We start from the raw sequence: 19,663 nt of genomic DNA, 5'->3' as shown, positions 1-19,663 counted from the left end.
GCACAAACTGTTATACGGCTTCATTACCTCTAAAATGCCTGTGACTGAAATAGTGGTTTGCAAGTCACTATTATACTACACTTTGCTTATTAGCCAGATGCATTTCAACAAAGCTTCAAGCAGGCTTAAACAAGGGATTCTACAGATGCTAGGAATCTTAAGCAATACACACAGAATGCTGGAGGATCTCTGCAGGTTAGGCAGCATCTATGGAGGGAAATTGGCAGTTGGTAGTTCAGGCCAAGACCATCCATCAAGACCTTTTTTTAAATGGTGGAGAGTGATGCCCAGAGATGTGGAGACAAAGCTGATGAGTATCTGTTTGCGACAATGAGAGTGGTGCGTATAATCTGATGGGAGAAGCAATGTTCTGATTCATAACACAATTGTCATCCTTTGAATAGAAAGGGGATTACAGCATGGAGAACATCATTTATTTGTTAGGTGATCTGTTCCCTTGGTGAAAGAACTTTCTGGAACAAATCTTAGTTCTGTCATTCCATCAGTGGTTTAATTCTGGGAAGAGTGACAAATTTGCCAAGGACTGTCTCACCCAGTCCATCTCTGCTTCATATATTTGGCTGGTGAGCTGTCCAGGGTGGGTGAGGTGGCACAGTGGAGCAACTGTGTATTCTGTCTTGGACACCACCTTTAAATTCAAGGAAAGAAATAAATATATTCAGCTTTAGCATGTTATATGAACTGTAGCCTTGGTTCTGCTCAGCAATCAAAATGGTAAATTCTCATATCCACCTCCCTGTCTATTGAGAGAGACAAGCTAGGTTAGGTCAGTAGCAAAAAACAAGCTGCTGGGGGAGCTCCTTCCTTCTCAACAGCTTGTTGTTCACTCCAGGTACCAGCATCTGCTCTCTCATGTTTCTCCAGTTTGGATCTGTGTTCTTTGTGGTTTGGAAGAATGAGAGATGATCTGACTGAAATATACAGGATTCTTAGTGGGTATGATAGGGCAGATGATGAAAAGTTTTCACTAGTCTGTGAGTCTTGAATGAAGGGTCTTAGTTCCAAGATAAGGGGCTGATTGTTTAAAATGGAGGTTTATAGAATAGTTCCTTGTCAGGAGTTTGCCATGATCCCATTGAATGGTGGACAGATTTGAGAACCCAGGAGCCTTCTTTTACTTCAATTTACTTCCGGTTCTTGTATGTTTATAGAGCATACCTGAAACCTCAATCAGTGAGATGTCCATTCTCCTCTTGCTTTAGACATCATCATCATCATAGTGGCAAGACAGATTAGCAATCATGAAAATGGCAAGCAACTTTTTAAGAAATACTAGACTCTTCACTTGTGCACAGCTTTTGCATTACCTGGTAAATTCTGATATTTTTGCTATTACTAATTTATAGATCTCTGACATGTATCATTGTGTTTAATCTGAGTGGCTGGAACTATGAAGACCACTTCTATCTCAGCCCTGTGAAGAAGTCACTGAGCAAGAAAGCCCTCTTCATTTGTTCAGTAATTACCCCTCTTTTTAAAAAGCAGAAAAATAGAAATAACAGCAGAATTACCTTTAATCATCCAAAATAACCAGAATTATTTAATACAGAATGTCGATTTAGCAAATGACTAACAATGTTGCCAGTTATCTTTTGATTAAAGCATGCTAACAGATCAAGCATTTTTAAGAAAATATTCTGACTCCAATGACAAGAAGTGAAGCATTAATAAATTGAAATGTGATCTAACCTCTTCCAGGAGATTCAAACAGCAAATTCAGATGAAAGTTAAATCAAATAGAAAATTGAATCAGTAAACAACACTATCATTGGTGTTGAGAAGTGACTCCATTTCCAACAGGTAGATTATCTAAGGACCCCAGAGGGGTAGTTAATTTGAATGTAGGTTTAAGAAAGTGGAACAGAACAAGCTGTCATATTTTATATTTCAATGAAACTGATTATGTAATTATTGTATCTCTTTATTTAAGTATCAAATTTGGCATTTAAGTTTGTCGGCGTAAACTGTCTATCAGTCCTGAAATATTTTTGTATCCCATTATGGAAAAATTTCCATTTTTTTAATGATAATTTATTATAACTAGAATGCTGTGCATAGATTCATTTTTTATTGTTTCTCAGCAATAAAATGTGAGGATTAGAACAGTTTAACATGTAGATAATAATAAATAAAGTACAGCCAGCCTCACACACACAATGCAGGAGGAACTCAGCAGGCCAGGCAGCTCCTCTGGAAATGAGTGCAGTCAATGTCTCGGGCCAAGGCCCTGCATCAGGACTGGAGAAAAAAGATGAGGAGTCAGTAGGATGGTGGGGGAAGGGGAGGGAAAAATACAAGGGGATAAATGAAACCATCCACCGTCAATGCTACCCTCAACTGCATCTCTTTCATTTTATGCACATCTACCCTCACCCCATCCTCCCGCCACCCCACCAGGGATATGGTTCCTCTTGTCCTCACCTACCACCTGCCAGCCTCTGCGTCCAGCACATAATTCTCCATAACTTCTGTCATGTCCAACAGGATCCCACCACTGAGCACATCCCTCCCTCCCCCTCCTCTCACTTCCCCCTTTCTACGCTAACATGGTTAGAGCATTGGCTGATTGGAAGAAGGCAGCGAGTGGGAATAAAAGGATCCTTTTCTGGTTGGCTGCCAGTGAGTAGAGGTGTTCCACAGGGGTTGGTGTTGGGACCAGTTCTTTTTATGCTGTATATCAATGATTTAGATGATGAAATAGATGGCTTTGTTACCACGTTTTCAGATGATACAAAGATTGGTGGAGGGGCAGGTAGAGTTTAGGAAACAGGTAGGATGCAGAAGGACTTAGACAGTGCAAGAAAGTGGCAAATGAAATATAGTATTGGAAAATGCATAGTCATGCACTTTGGTAGTGGAAATAAATGTGCGGACTCTTTTCTAAACAGGGAGAAAATCCAAACATCTGAGATGTAAAGGGACTTGCGAGTTCTTGTGCAGAACACCCTAAAGGTTAATTTGCAAGTTTGGTCAGTGGTGAGGAAGGCAAATACAATGTTAGCATTCATTTCAAGAGGTCTAGAATACAAGAGCAGGGATGTGATTCTGAGGCTTTATAAGCAACTGGTGAGGCTGCACCTTGAATATTGTGAACAGTTTTGAGCTCCTCATCTTAGCGGAGGTATGCTGGCATTGGAGAGGGTCCTGAGGAGTTTCACAAGGATGATTCCAGGAATGAAAGGGTTATCATATGAGGGACATTAGATGTCTCTGGGTCTGTACTTGCTGGAATTTATAAGGATGGGGGGGATCTCTTTGAAACCTTATGAATGTTGAAAGGCCTAGACAGAGTAGATGTGGAAAGGATGTTTCCCGTGGTGGGAGTCTAGGACAAGAGGGCACAGCCTCAAGATAGAGGGTCATCCATTCAAAAACAGAGATATGGAGAAATTTCTTCAGCCAGAGGGTAGTGAATTTGTGGAATTTGTTGCCAATGTGCAGCCGTGGAGGCCAGGCTGTTGGGTTTATTTAAGGCAAAGATTGATAGGTTCGTGATTGGACATGGCATTAAAGCTTATGGGAGAAGGCCAGGAAATGGGGTTGAGGAGGAGAAAAAAAAACAGGGTCAACCATGATTGAATGGTGGAGCAGACTCAATGGGCCAAGTGGGCTAATTCTGTTCTTATGTCTTATGGAAATTCACCTTACTATATTCAAACAAGGAAAAAAACTAAAAACTATTGAACTGATTAAAAGCACCTTTTTTTTTTAGAATAAATCAATAAAGTAATACTTTATAATAGTTCTGACAAATAACTTGTACATTTACTCAAATAACACAATAGGAATGAAATATATTCTTTAATACTTTTGCTTACATTTTCTTTATCAGTACAGGTTAATTTATTGCAAATAATTCCTGCTAGTTGAACATCTACATCACTGGGTAATTTTGGAAATTAGCTAGTAATACCTTCATGGGTAATGGAACATTTCAAAACAGACTTATTTTTAACTGCAAAAGTGGTGCAGTTAAGTTATCACAAATAATACTGCAAAACAGAAAACATTTTGAAGACATATCTGTTGACAGTTTTAACACAAAAACAAGTATACAAATTTAGCCACTGAAATCTTAAACTGATGATCTTAAAACAACACTAAAGTAGTCATTGGTTAGGTCCTCAGAATCAGAGTTGGGTGTTGGTGGCTTGTTTGGTTGTCTTGCTGTGTCCACGTTATCAGTGCTGGATGCATTTTGCAGTATTACATTGATTCGGTTTGGTAGATGAATTCCAGACTTCTTCTTCCGCTACAAAAAAGAAGATTCACAGAATTGAAAGGATATACTTTTAAGGTGGGCTTCCTTTTGCTGGAAATGTGGATTACCTGATATCAGATTTCAATAAAAATGAAAGGGTTTGATAGGGTAAGCATAGGGAAAATGTTTACACTTACAATGGAGCCTTGAACTCAAGATCATATTTACAAATTGGCCACTAATAAATCTTACAATGGTTATTTCCTCAAGGAATGTGTAGAATATGCATCTCACAGCCAAAAGGAGTAAGTGAAGCTAATGACAAAGAAGCATTTGAGATAAATAAATACGGGATTGGTGAAAAAAATATGCTGGAATGGTTGGAATCTATGGGAAGAAACTTATAGAAGATAAATATTGGTAAAGGTTATTAGACCATGTGGAGTGTGCCATTGCAATATGCTTCGTGGAGATAAATTAACTCCAAATAGGCAAGTGAGATCGTGCGAAAAGATAAACCATTAAAAAGCTGGAACAGGAACCCAATTCATCTCAAGTAACATCCAATATTGGTATTAATGAAAGTGCGATCAGATGTGGTTTAATATTGAGCACTCAGAAGACAAGCCAGTCACTGAAATCTTTCAAAGAATCAACATGGTTCAATCATTTTGTTACTGTTTCTAATATATGATGGCAAAGTTTCCCACCCTGGCTAAATCCAGCAGATTAAAGAAATGTGGAAGATTTTACAACATTGAATACCCTGCAATTCCTAAGCCCTCTGGCATCATATTCCTTTTGAGGTTACTGACCTTGACCTCCTGCCACCATCACCTCAATTTACCCACCTAGTCCAGAGATTCTCCTGTAACACCTGTAGTCATTCCAGAAGGATTCCCTATATCATCAGGTATAGCTCCCAGATCAATTCACAGTCACTCCCTCACACAACATCCAAGGTCAGGTCAAGATTTCCACTACTCTTCAGAGATCTGACTCCCCTTCCACATAACACACACAAAATACTGGAGGAACTCAACAGGTCAAGCAGCATCTATAGAAAGGAATAAACAGTCAACATTTTGGGCCAAGATCCTTCAAGGTCACTGTATTTCCTCCTTCTGCAGAATCTCTTGTGTTTATGATTTACTTCTCACGTGGCCATCTGCAGCCTCCTCACACCCTGCCTGTGGTAACTTTATGTCCTCCTTCACTCATCACACACTCACTTGCTGCCCCTCACAAAACTTGCACTCCCAGTCCCACATATACCCTACCTGCAGTCACTCACTTACCTCATCTACGGTTACTCTCACATCCTCTCCATGCTCACTTGCATGGAGAAATTTTGTTTTTGAGAGCCAATTGTCCCATATAAACTGAATTGATAGTTTTCTGTAATTATCTTCTAAAGTATTCTTGAATCCTGAACTGTGATGTGTGGTTTTAATCTTGCAAATGTTTCCCAGTTATTTCAGAATGATGGAAGCTAGAAGCCCCCAGGACCAACTGTGGGGATAAGACTATTGGTGTTATCCGGGTAGAGCAACTGAGCAACCAGACAGTTAGGATCTGATGAAAAAATCAGCCTAGGTTGTGATAGTAGAAAGGTGAAGGTTCAGGAAAATCAAGCTAAATGGAAGATATTTTAGGATCATTGCTATGGAAAAGGTGATGTCTCTGGATTTCCAACAGGCAAATAAAGAGGTTCTGTAAAATAGATTATTACCAAATATATAAATGATTGGAGGTAATCTTGTAGTCTAAAACCTGGTTGGTAAACTGGAACTGAGTGAAAATGAAAGGTGTATTCTCTCATTAAAAAGTATGACAAATGATGCTTCCTAGGATCTGCTCTGGGGCCACATCTCCTTAATGTTCATTTGGATGAAGAAAGATTCATTTATCAAAGTTTGCAGATGAATTTGGAAGTTCAATAATGATTAAAATATTGAATTGGAAGTTAAAAATGCTGAAACATGAAGTTAAGGGCCTCTATTTCAAGAAAACTAGAATGGAAAAGAAAAGAAATAGACTTTTGGTCAAACCCCATTTGAATTTTTAAATGAGCTTATGAAAAACCAGTATAAAAATAATTGGAAGCAGAAGAAAACACAGATGAGTGGTTGCAATTCAATTAGGGCAAAATGTAGAAGGTCTGTGTAGCAATTAGGAAATGTTTATTAAATTTCTGATTTGGTGTAGCCTTTATCCTCAAATATACATGCAAATTAGTAAATTGTTATTACTTACGTGAACAAAGTATAACAATAAAATTAGGATTCCAATGGCGATTACTGCTATAACTACACCTGGGATAATATATGCAGCCTGATTAGAGGGCATTTCTTTATCTGGGAAGACATAAAACATTTATTTGGTCATTAGAAATATGCATCAAATTAACTTATTTCGGATTTGCATATCATATCATTAATTGTTTTTGCATTTAGATATAAATAGCTTATTTTCTGAACATCCTAGATTATTGTACTTAAATGATATATGGCTCAAATACTGTGGGATTTGCAAAAAAAACTAACATTGTCAAAGTAACACAAACTAATGTAGTACATATTCATTTATTTATTTTCCTGCAAAACATAAATTTAATGTATTTATCACCTTGAATGTGTTACAAATAAAGTATCTGTTACATATTGAACTGATTATAATATTCTATTTGCAATGCAGAAACAAATCTCAGCTGAACTGGTAGAGAACTTATCACTGAGGAAATAACTTTATTGATAAAGGCCAATAGGGAAAGAAAACCATTTGTTGCTTACTGCCTCCTTTTAACCTAAAAGTTAACTTATTCACACACAGGTACAACTAAGAATTTATAAGTAACTTCCAATCAGCAACTATATTTATCCCCAAAATAGGAAATAGCTTACCTGTACTTAGATGCCACAACTGAATATTGTACCTTTTAAAGGGTTATGTCCTAATAGTTGTAGTTCCACTGTAGTGGTAGCATTTGTTTCATTCTTTAAAACATTCAAGTTATTTGTATGTCTTGTATAGTTTTTATTTTTGTTTTATTTTTACTTAATGAATAGTTGTCCCTGTACAGTGTGTTTTACAGTTCATATTCCCAGGATTTATCCAGCTGCAGTATAGATGAAATATCAATATGTATAAACCATTTATTTCTTATTTTCAAGGCTACAGAAAAGAGATGGAACTGCACAAGGATAAGCCTGTCCTCCAAGAGTCTTGTTCAAAATAACAATTGTTATGCCATAATTAATTATTAAGGGCAGAGTTCGTGAGAAGTAGAATGCAAAGATTTTCGTTGCAGGTTGTTGTGTTGGGATTGCAAAATAACAGTAGTGTAAATGGTGGTGTCAGGAGTGAAAACATTGTGTATTTATTGTTTAACATTATTGAACTTAGCCAATTACAACAAAGAGTGGCTGCTCCAGAAGGAAATTTGGTGTCTGGATTTGGATTGTACGTTGTCCCCATGTTGTCGTTAAGGAAAATCTCAGTGCAAAGATCCTGAGCCAGCCTCACCAGTAATATTAACTCTTCTTAATTGTAAAGTAGATGATTATGATATTATCATTAGTAGTCATCATGTGTACCATTTTTATTATGATGCAAGTAATTATCTGTAAATTATTCCAATGTAAAATGCAACTTTGCAAATTAAACTAAAATTCAGTCCCAGGGCTTGATATAAGCATCACAGATTCAAAGTAAGAGGGTGGTTATTCAGGCAGAGACGAGAAGAAATGTCTTCATGTGATGGATTTCACCTCTTTGGAATTCTCTATCCACGAGATTGTGAGTATATTCAGATCAAAGATGGACAGATTTTTGAATATTAAGTAGTTGATGCAGAGAAGTTGTGCTGAGGCAAACAATCAGCCATGATCTTATTGAATAGTGGGCAGGTGTGAGGGGCGAAAATGACTACATCTGTCGCCTTTCCTTGAATTATTGGAGGCATACACTTCACTATTTTGCTTTTACTGCATACATTTGAGAGCATTTCTTTTGTTGAGCTTGAGTAAAGTATATATCTCTCTCTGTGATATGTCAAAAATACATTTTTATTTTGCAGTTTCCATCTCTTACGTGCAGTCCATTATAAAATCTCTATAAAAGGCCATTTCGTCCGGAACCCAACCACTGCCTGGAGTCATCACCTGCAGTGCCAGCCCAAATATATTTATCCTGCAATCATGGGATATGGTTTAGTGCAGGAATATAAGTGTGATGGAGAATATCAGCCTTAGTCTTAGCCTCGAGTGGCCAAATCGTCTCCTATTGCTCCTGTTTGATACGTTCTCACTGGCGGTGAACTTTGAGTGAAGAATAGATCTCAGCAAATGAATGCCTTTCCATAAGAATACCACCTGAGTCTCTGTCAACTCATCACAGTAAAAGACTTGCTATTAACTATTAACTATCACCAATAGACAGGGCCACTGAAAACTGTTAAAATAGATTTAAAAATTTTTTTTAAATTACAATCAAACTTAAGTAATGATATCTTAAATATAAACAATGTAAAACTTAAGGTAAAATAATCAAGGGCTTCAAATTTTTCCAGGGTCAGCAAGCCCTCATCCAGTTGAAAGGAAAGATATTGCTACTGGGTGGTCAGACAGCTGAGGCAAAGTTGATGAGGATCATCTCTGCTGTACCTCTATTCCCAATGCTGAGCTCCACCAACAGAACTCAAGATCAGTTGTACCAGGATCTGTGTTCATTAAAACTTCTGCTTTTTCCTGAGCAGTTGCTAATTCCTAAACCCGCTTATACTGAGGAGCATTCTAGCGAATGGGAATTGATATCATTCAGAAAGGAGTGTGTGCAATACGTGCCTTCAGTTATTCATATCTTCTGCTTTAAAAAGCAGAGGAACCATGTGGTGTAGCCACATCCTGTTCCTATTTCATAGAATGCCTCCCTTTTCTGAAGGAATCCAATCTTATTAATTTACTTGCACAGCAGAAGACCATTTTCGACAATCATTAACATTTTTTGTCAGTTCTTATTAAACAATCATTAAGGAGCTCAGTTCTAATTTGTACTAACCCCAATAGCTATTAATGAATATAAATGGCTGAGAAAAATTTTGCAAAAGTAGACTAAGTCTCCCAGGAACTGAAATGTGCACTGTTTTATATAGTATCCATACAACAGAAACATACCTGCCCACAGAAGCTCAGTTAGGCTTCTAACAAATCTCCTGATCCTGCTTCCACCTTGGTCCAAACATAGACAAAAGAGCAGAACTCCAGAAGTGAAGTGAGAATAATTACCCTTAAAGGCAAGGCAACACTTGATTGAATATTGCACTAAGGAGTCTTGGCAAAACTTATGAAAACAGGTTGAGTGAACTCAGCCTTTTCTCCTTGGAGCGACGGAGGATGAGAGGTGACCTGATAGAGGTATATAAGATGATGAGAGGCATTGATTGTGTCGATAGTTAGAGGCTTTTTCCCAGGGCTGAAATGATTGCCACAAGACGACACAGGTTTAAGGTGCTGGGGAGTAGGTACAGAGGAGATGTCAGGGGTAAGTTTTTTATGCAGAGTGGTGAGTGCGTGGAATGGACTGCTGGCAACGGTGGTGGAGGCAGATATGATAGGGTTTTTTAAGAGACTTTTGGATAAGTACGTGGAATTTAGAAAAATAGAGTGCTATGGGTAACCCTAGTAATTTCTAAGGTAGGGATGTGTTCAGCACAACTTTGTGGGCCGAAGGGCCTGTATTGTGCTGTAGGTTTTTTATGTTTCTATGTTTCTAAACTGCAGTCAATGAGAATTGGTGGGCAATATGGGGCAGGGTGTTTGATGGCAGTAGTATACTTCCATTGATTGGAATCATACTTAACATAAAGGGAGATAGTTGTGGTGGTTGGAGGTCAACCATCTTAGCTACAGAACATCTCTGCAGGAGTTTCTCACTGTAATGTACTTAGCTCTACCATCTTCACCTGCTTTATCAGTTTTGTTCTGTTAGAAGTGAAGTCAGACAGGGATGTTCGCTAATGATTTCACAATGTTCAGCAGCATTTGTGATTCCTCAGATAATGAAGGAAGTCACATCTAAATGCAGCAGGGACAAAATTCAGGTCAAAGCTGATACATGGCAAGTAACATTCATGTCACAGTAGTGCCAGGCAATGATGAAATTCCAGATATCATCCTCTGACATTCAATGGAATAACTATCACTATCAATTTCTGGTTACTACTGACCAGAAATTGAACAGGAGAAGCCATGTGCACATACAACAACAAGTTAGCAGCTAGGGACCCTACAATTCATCTTCTAGCTCCCTAAAGTCTTTCCACAATCTACAAAGCTCAATTCATGAGCGTGATGGAATATTCTCCACTTGCCTGGATAAGTGCAGCTTCGCCAACATTCACAAAGCTTGATAACATTCTGTACATAGGGACTGGCTTGATAGGTACCCGATTACATCACTATACCAGTAGCAGAGTAATTAGCACAGTAGCAGCTGTTTGTACCATTTACAGACTACATGGTAGCAACTCAGTAAGGCTTGTTGGAAAGCATCTTCCAAACCTATAGCTAGCAAGTAGAAGAAAAAGCATGCAAAAGCTGGGAATAGCACCAAATGGAGATTGCCCTCCAAGCCACACACCATCTTGACTTAGAAATATATCACTAACAGCACTGGGCCAAAATCCCTCTCTAACAGTGTGGTAGTATACCCAGATCTCAAGGACTATAGGAATTCAAGAAAGTAGCTCACTGTCACCTTCTTGAGGGCAATTAAGAAATGGATAATTCAATGCTGGCTCAGTAATGAAGCCCCCACCCTTTGAATGAATTTACAAAAAAAACCTCACCACTAACAATTAAACAGTGAAAAAATGGGTCAGGCAACATCTAAGAAATGAAATGGACAATTCACATTTTGGTTTGAGAATCTTAATCTCAACATGTCAAGTTCAAGTGAAGAGTCTCAACCTGAACTGTTGACTGTTCAGTCTAGATAAAAGGTCTCAACTCAAAACTTTGACTGTCTGTCTGCAGCATGATGAACTGGACTCTTAACCACACAATCTACCTTGTGATGACCTTGCATCATCTTGTTTACCTGCACTACACTCTCTCTGTAGCTGTTACACTTTATTCTGCATGGTTATTAATTTGCCTTGTTCTTCCTCAGTGCACTGTTTAATGATCTGACCTGTATGAAGTTCTAAGCAAGAAAGCTATTCACGGTGTCTCCCACATGTGACAATAATAAACCAATTCCAATGCTGCCTGATCTATTGAGTTCCTCGAGTTGTTTGTGTTTTTTTACTCCAGATTCCAGCATCTGCAGTCTCTGTGATTCCTTATAAAACAGTGATTATACACTCAGTGCCACTTTATTAGATACAGCTGTACACCTGCATGTTAATGCAAATATCTCATCAGCCAATTATGTGGCAGCAGTGTAATGCATAAAAGCATGCAGGTGTGGGCAAGAAGTTCAGTTATTGCTCAGACACAACATCAGAATGCGATCTAAGTGATTTTAACCATGGAATGATGGTTGATGCCAGATGGGGTGGTTTGAGTAACTCAGAAACTGTTAATCTCCTGGGATTTTCACACACAGGTCTCCAGGGTTTACAGAGGATGTCATGAGAAACATAAAAAGATCCAGTGAGAAGCAGATCTGTGGGCTAAAGTGCCTAAGAAGAGAGGTCAAGGGTGAAGCCCAGGATGGAACAATTGGGCCAAACAGCCTGTTTCTGTGCTCTATTACTCTCTGTGATTACTATCACGGAGAGTGATCAGACTCGTTCAAGCTGATAAGAAGGTGACAGTAACTCAAATTACATCAGTGGTGTGCAGAAGAGCATCTCTCAATGCACAACATGTAGAAAGAACCTTGATTTGGATAGGCTAAGCGACAGAGGACATGACACAGTCCCTAGCCTGTTTATTACGTCCAGGAGGTACCTACTAATATGGTCAAGTATGAGAAACAGTAGACAATTAGATCATTGATCAGGAATTTCCTGAGAGCAATGAGCCACCTACACTTGACAATCTTATCTATTTGATTCATGTTTAAATTGGAAGGATCTTTCAGCAGAATCTTTGCCCATAAAGTCAACTCCTATTTGGTTAATTGGGTCCCTCCAGTTTCAAAGTGTGCCAAATGCTCTGGCCTGGATGAGCCCTCCCCACAGTCAAGGCTGGAGTGGCTATTAATGAAACTGACAAGTTAATCATATAAAAATTAAAAGCGGGGGCAGCCATTCCACCCTCATAGCTTCTTCACAGTTCAGTCAGATCCCATATGTACCAATACTTCAGCATTACATTCCTACTTTAAACCCCATAGCTCTTTATCCCTGTAAATTACAAATATTTTCAATCTCTCCCATGAGCCCCAATAATCCTGTTGAATGGAGAATTCAAGTCCACTACCCTATGGGTGAAGATATTTCTTTACATTTCAATCCTGAGTGGCAGAGGTCCTTATTTTAGAACCATAATTCCTGGTTCTAATCATCCCAGTTTGCAATCCATCACCCCTATATCTCTGCTGTCAAGCCCTGTAAATATTTCATATGTCTCTACCACATCACAATCAGTTCTTCTGAGCACTGTTTTCATCTCCTAACTTCCCATTTCTGGAATCAAATTGGTAAAAAGATAGTGAGGTTATGTTAACTATTTAACAAATATTATTTTTAAAGATAAAGATCAGCTTCATTTGTCGCAGTGAAATGCACTGTTTGTGTCAAAACAAATTAGCAAGGATTGTGCTGGACAGCCACAAGTGTTGCCATTCTTCCGGCACAAACGTAGCATACCCAAAACTCACCCTAATCTTTTGGAATGTAGGAGGTAACAAGCAGCCAGAGGAATCCCTTGCGGTCATGGAGAGCTTGTACAAACTCTTTACATTAAACCCTGATCTCACAGCTGTTTATTGTGTTATGCCACTGCACCAGACTCTGTTAGCTAAATTCAAAATAATAAATTACCAAAATTTACAGGTCAGGCACAGACTGGAGACTTACAAATGCAATCTGTGACTATCCCAACCTTGATCTCTGGATGAGTGGAAGGTCTTTCAAAAACCACTGAGGCTGTTTGGGTCTGGGACATTGCCTGACAAACTTCCACAGTGATACCCTGGGAACTTCAAACATTGAACTCTAATATCCCCAATCAATATTCTCAGTGTCAGGTATGACTCCAATCATTGGAGTTGGCATCTGTCATCCACTGGCTTACCAGGGCTCCATGACGAGTCACTCTTATCTTTCCTCTGGAATTCAGCTCTTTGCTCATGCTTGGATCAATTTTTTCGAAGGTTCTTCCAGTATACTCTTAATTCTTATCGTCTTTAGAGCCTTGACCTGTCCTGTCAGTTGTAGACGTCACTTAATTCAACTACTTTTAAGGATCCATCTGTTGAGCTTCATCAGGTTGGCCCCTCAGTTTTAAATGCACCCAGTGTTGCTTCATGAATGTCCTTCTGATCTACTTGGTAAATCAGGCTTGATCCTCTAACTTGATTGTAGTGGTAGAGTTAAACTGGGGCACGAGGTTAGATATTGTTGTGGAATATATTTCTATTGGATCTGATGGTCCACAACATCTCACACATAATTCTTTTTCTCTCCGTTGTTACAGAATGTTTTGCAATTTAATAAAAGCAATCACCATTAACTAAACCAAATCTGGGCCAGTGATTTTGTTTACTTCTGAAATCTTATATATGTTAACACTTCAAAGAGAAACTGGCCAGCCACCAAAAACACATTACACAAATTAATTCTTACTGTGAAAAATGACATCCACAAGGTCGCCCAATGGACTAACATTGAAAAGGATAAACCAGGCAATTAATGAACTTGCCTGAATTGCTGCAGGGATATTGGCAAGTACTTTGATTTTCTGCATTCAACTGGCTATGTCCTTCTGTAATGGAGAAAATACCATTTGTGACTTATTAACAAATTAGAACAACCACCAAATTTTCCATAATGGTGATAAAGCAAAGTTAGGCAGAAAATGCTGCAGTGTGTTTCTTGAAAATGAATTTCAAAATGTCCAGCGCACTGATTGGAGCTTTTCTTGAAACTTATTCTGATTGAAGTTACCTTGAAAACCGGCATGCACAAGGAAGTGAGGAACAGAACTCGTTTTCTTATTTCCCTTCAGTTTCAGACTGCAAGCCATAAATAGTCCATACAGGATCGGCACTGGCAACAGTGGAACAACACACACTGCATGAGCATTCCACTGTTCGCAAGAGCAGCAATAGCTTGGTTATTGGATGTTGGAAGGGCTGAGGGAAAGCTTTAATCTTGTTAAAATTCTGTAGCATGTCACTGACCTTTTTTTCATACCAAAGTCCTATTTTACACCTATTTAAATTGGGTAAGGATATTGATTTAATATAGATTTGTCATAGTTGACCTTTTCAGACTGCTGATAAAAAATGATGCTTCTTGATGTAATACAAAGGATGTGGCTTGAAATTCTGACACAGAAGATATTATCTAGAGAGAAATGTATCCCCAGCCAGCATGCCAGATATGCAGCAGCAGCTGCACATTTGTCACAGCATCTGAAATTTGATTCCATCGGCATGGTAAATGCCACTGACAGTGGGGGTGGATAGGCTTCTAAGAAGTGCACCACTAATCTTAAAATGAATAAGCATCTCAGAAACAATTTCCATAATATTTCTGTGTTGTATAATAACTATAAAGCTGCTAGTTGAATATACTTCCATTTTTGAAAGGAGGGCCTTGGCTGCTGTTGTGGAAATGGTGGATGGAAACTCAGACAAACTCGCAAGGTTACAGAAAGCACATTCAGATTTTCTTTCGTTAGGTTGCTATCTTGCAACAGCTGTATAAAATGTTTGATTATGGTGTGTAAAATAGAAAATGAAGACTGAATTAAATTCTGGGGTAATGTTACATTTCTACACTTTTGTTTTCAACACATAAGGTGCCTATATTGTCTAAATGTGTCCAGTGAAAACCAGGGCTGAAATATGTAATGCCAAGTACAAATTGCTGTCTTGTTAATAATATCCCACTACTAACACAGACCAGTGAGTAATTGTAATTGTAAACTTGAATGACTGCTTCACAAACTCACATTTTTGCCAATACCATATTGCTATCACATTTCGTCAGTGCTATTAACTACTCTGACTGACTAAAGTACATTAAAAATATATTAGTTTTAATTCTCTATAAATGCAAATATGTCCAGTGGAAAAAGAAAATCAGATTGGGAAGAGATCACTTTCCAATTAATGGTAAAAGCAGTCTGAAAAGTAAGGAGACATAAGGGACAGCAGATGCCGGAAGCTGGAACGCAGAATGAAGATCCCAGTGCAGGGTCATGACCAGAAACATCATCCATAGATTGACTCCACAGATGCTGGCTTGACCTACAGAGCTCCTCCAGCAGTTGTTTGTTTGGCAGTCTAAGATATAACTTATGTTAAGGTTCCTAGCTCAGGTGACATTAGAGCAAATAATTGTTTTAGTGGCCAGGAGACCTAAGTTTTATCTTGTACCTATATTTATTTCTCGTTAGTGGAATAATACAGTACTTGTAAATTCATAGGTTAAAGCATTAGTCCCTGGAGAGCAGGAGAATGAGGGGAGATATGACAGAGGTACAGTATACAAAATTATACAGTATGGATAAATAGGGTAAGTGCAAGCAAGCTTTTTCCACTGAGGTTGGGAGAGACTAGAATTAGAGGTCATGGTTAACCCATGAAAGGTGAAAGGTGAAACATTTAAGGGGACAATGAAACGGGGAACTTCTTCACTCAGAGTGTGGTGAGAGTATGGAAAACACTGCCAGTGGCAGTGATAGAAGATGAACTTGATTTCAACATTTAAAAGAATTTTGGGTAAGTACATGGATGGGAGGGGAATGGAGGGCTATGGTCTAGGGTGCAGGTCATAGGGACTAGGCATGATTATAGTTCAGCAAGGACTGGATGTGTCAAGGGGCTGCTCCTGTGCTGTAGTGCTCTCTGATTCTATGACTAGCTGTACTTAGAGATGTGGCTAGTGTTGCTTGTAACTGATGTCGTTTGACCCAGTTTTGAGTGATACAAGCTGGCTGCTCTGGTATTAGAAAAAGCTTTGTATCTACCCTTATGGTTATGTTAATAAAAGTCCAAATATGTTGTGATTTCATTAATAATATTAAATTTTAAAATGTTACCCTCTCAGCTGAATAGGATCTAAAACACAAATTTAAATGCAAACACAAGAAAATCTGCAGATGCTGGAAATTCAAGCAACACACACAAAATGCTGGTGGGACACAGCAGGCCAGATCTCCCCCACCCCCTCCCACTTTCAAATCTCTTACTATCTCTTCTTTCAGTTAGTCTTGACAAAGGGTCTTGGCTTGAGATGTCGACTTTACTTCCTCCTATAGATGCTGCCTGGTCTGTTGCGTTCCACCAGCATTTTGTGCGTGTTGCACAAATTTAAATGGATATCTTTTTACTTAAACAAAAAGAAAACTGACTCTTCTCCAATCTTTCGGAAACATTACAAATATCAAAGAAATAACCATAATCTTAGTTATGGAATATTGATCTAGGTGAAAATAGGATCATATAAAGTATTGTAATAGCAAATGCAATGAGCCACTTGTTAGGAATGCACCGTCTGAAAGTGCAGAGGAAAGAGAGGAAATTGTAGAGAAGTACAGAAAGGGCAAACCAGTGAGTCTGAATGGACAGCTCCTTGCAAGAGACTTTTTGCAGAGCCTGATGGGCTGTTTTATCAGTAATTCTAAAGCCAGTAAGAGTCACAACCAGAGCATTATGAGCTCCATGATGCTGTCTTCAGCACTTGCAAAATAATTTAATCTCAAAACAAAGACCTATGTTTTTTGTATACTTGCTATTCTCATCACAACACCAAAAATGCAGCTTCCTGATCTGTACTACTTATCATAAATGTACTAACTTAGCAGTTACAATCCCCAAAACCCACCTGTGCTTCCCCTGCATTAGTAGCTGTCTGCTATGCATGACAGTTCACCAGAATGTTACTAAATTAGACCATAGAACATAAGACGTTAAGACATAGGAGTAGAATTAGTCCACGGCCCATTCACTCCACTCTGCCATTCCATCATGGCTGATTTATTATCCCTTTCAACTACATTCTCCTTTCTTTTCATCCTTTGATATCCTGACTAATCAGGAACATATTAACTTTTGCTTTATATATAGTCAATGACTTGGCCTCCACAGCCATCTGTGGCAATGAATTCTAAAGATTCACCACCCTCTGGCTAAAGAAATTCCTCCTCATCTCTGTTTTAAACGGATGTTCCTCTATTCATAGGCTGTGCCTTTTGGTCCTAAACTCACTTTTACAGGAAACATCATTTCTACGTCTACTTTATCTAGGTTTTTCAATATAAGATTGGTTTTTGTGAGATCCCCCTCATTCATACAAGAGAGATACAAACTGTATCTCTCCTCTTGTGGTTTACTGTATTCTGAATCCAGGCCTTGTATTATTTACTGTTTCTAAAATTGTCATCAGATAATGGTATCTGCGGAGAGTTGTCAAGAGGTGCAATTAGTTAAATTCCAGTGTTCGATCATCCATTCCATCCCTGGTTCATGTTTATCAGGTTCTCTACTCTTTCCAAGTAGGAGCACAGGATATCCAAGCAGCAACATTAGAAATCATCAGTGTTTCATTAATGTCCCGGAATGCTGCACATTTTGTTACAAGGCAATGTGAAAAATTTAATTATCCAGCAGCAATATCAGGATGTGGAATGTGCCAATGACTGTGTGGAATATATTAACTTCAATTTTTAAATTCTAGTATCTATCATGTGCCATTTGAGTACTGAGCTGCATATTTACCAGGCAGATATAGAAAAAGATTCATGGATATGTTCAAAATTTCTTTGAAGATCTGTAACAATCGTACCGTCTATGAGGAACCTTTGGTCTTTGACTGCTCCAAGTAACGTTTTGATACCTTAAAGGCTGGCATGCCAACTTGTTGGTTAGCTTGATATTATTGCAACACCAACGATCAGATGGGGGGGGGGGTTCAATTCCCACAGCTGTCTGTAAGTGTATATAAGGAATTTGTACATTCTCCCCATGAGCAGGTACATTTCCTCCACCTTCTCAGGTTTCCTCCTACTTTCCAAAGACATTTGGTTAGGGTTAGGGTTAATAGGTTGTGAGCATGCCATGTTGGGGCTGGAAGCATGATGATACTTACCCCCAGCATATCCTCTCACTCCAATGACACAAATGACACATTTCATTGTATTTTTCAATGTTTTGATGTACAAGTAACAAAGAAAGCTAATTTTTATCTGTTTTCTTTAACCATAAGGCGATTCATTAGGACTACACCAAAGCCCTCCATAAATGGCTGGAGTGTTCCTCGCTTACAAACTTCCCTCATACCAGCCCTATCTGTTTTTTTTCCCTTCCTTTCCATCCCCATTTGTGGAAGAATCAGTGGTTCCCTCTGGCCTGATTAGTCACCTCAAAACTGGCAGAACTGAAGTGGAAACAAGTGAACCTCATCCAGAGAGACTGTACAAAACAGATTTGAACCAGGGTTGTGAGTTTCCTTGAAGAAAATTGTATTGTCCAAAAAGTATTGTGTTTCCCTGTGAACCGAAATAGAATTACACTTGCAGGTTGCTTGGCCATTAGAGAACTTGTGTCAAGTTGTGTAAAGCTGGTGAAACAGCTGATCTATATGGGAACATCTGTGGAGCATTAGATATCAGGTCAGTCTCTTTGTCTAAGACTTAATTGAAGGACAATAGTCAGTTATTTCACTACATGAGCAGTAACAATATTTCCTGGTAAATGTAGCTCAATACTCAATTACATATGATAGAGACTATATATAGAGTTAGGAAACTATCCAAGCCAAGGCATGGGATCATACAGAAATTTTGAAACTCGAATTGCTTCTTCAAAAAAATCAAATTCAGGGTGTCCAGAATTCTGGATGGAAATCCCAACAAAGTAACTCATGACATCTGAAAAGCCATTGGGCATCAGCTTGTTTCCTATGATTTTAGACGCAGCTGGTAGTAAGAGTAAGGATTTAACATGATAACTCATTCTGGCTCCTCTTGCACTCCTTCCTTCTTGCTGAACTTTTAACCCTTGTTGAACAGTATCACCAACTTTGCCATTTTTTAAAACAATGGTTCCACATTGACTTTGCACACTGCACTCCAGCAAAGAGCACTGCTTGTTTGGCAACTGCCACTTTAACTATTCTACATACTTTACAACTGTAATTACATCCATTATCATAAAACTACTTGCTTTACTTGGACAATATTTGAGCTCATATCTCTATCAAACTTTTGTCTGGTGTTTGGAGCACATTATCTTCTTCCAAGGGAAAGTTCACCATAACAT

At 38.6% G+C, this 19,663-nt stretch overlaps 1 protein-coding gene across 2 annotated transcripts in view; it reads right to left on the bottom strand.

Moving 5' to 3' along the window:
* Positions 1-3,807: 3,807 nt before the first annotated feature.
* The window catches only part of LOC140727813 (T-cell immunoreceptor with Ig and ITIM domains-like), a 53,958-nt gene continuing 38,102 nt past the window's right edge, over positions 3,808-19,663 (bottom strand). The window contains exons 3-5 of one of the 2 annotated variants that reach the window (XM_073045600.1): positions 14,095-14,157; positions 6,479-6,579; positions 3,808-4,273 (exon numbers count right to left, since the gene is read on the bottom strand). In XM_073045600.1, the coding sequence (XP_072901701.1) occupies positions 4,097-4,273; positions 6,479-6,579; positions 14,095-14,157 (341 nt within the window). In that variant the 3' untranslated portion in view covers positions 3,808-4,096. The remainder of the gene's footprint in view (positions 4,274-6,478; positions 6,580-14,094; positions 14,158-19,663) is intronic. The other variant, XM_073045601.1, reaches the window with a different exon arrangement.

This window comes from Hemitrygon akajei, chromosome 5, assembly GCF_048418815.1.
Source record: "Hemitrygon akajei chromosome 5, sHemAka1.3, whole genome shotgun sequence".
Lineage (NCBI taxonomy): Eukaryota > Metazoa > Chordata > Chondrichthyes > Myliobatiformes > Dasyatidae > Hemitrygon > Hemitrygon akajei.
The sequence above is the reverse complement of the archived record's forward strand: the minus strand, read 5'-3'. Positions and strand labels throughout refer to the sequence as shown.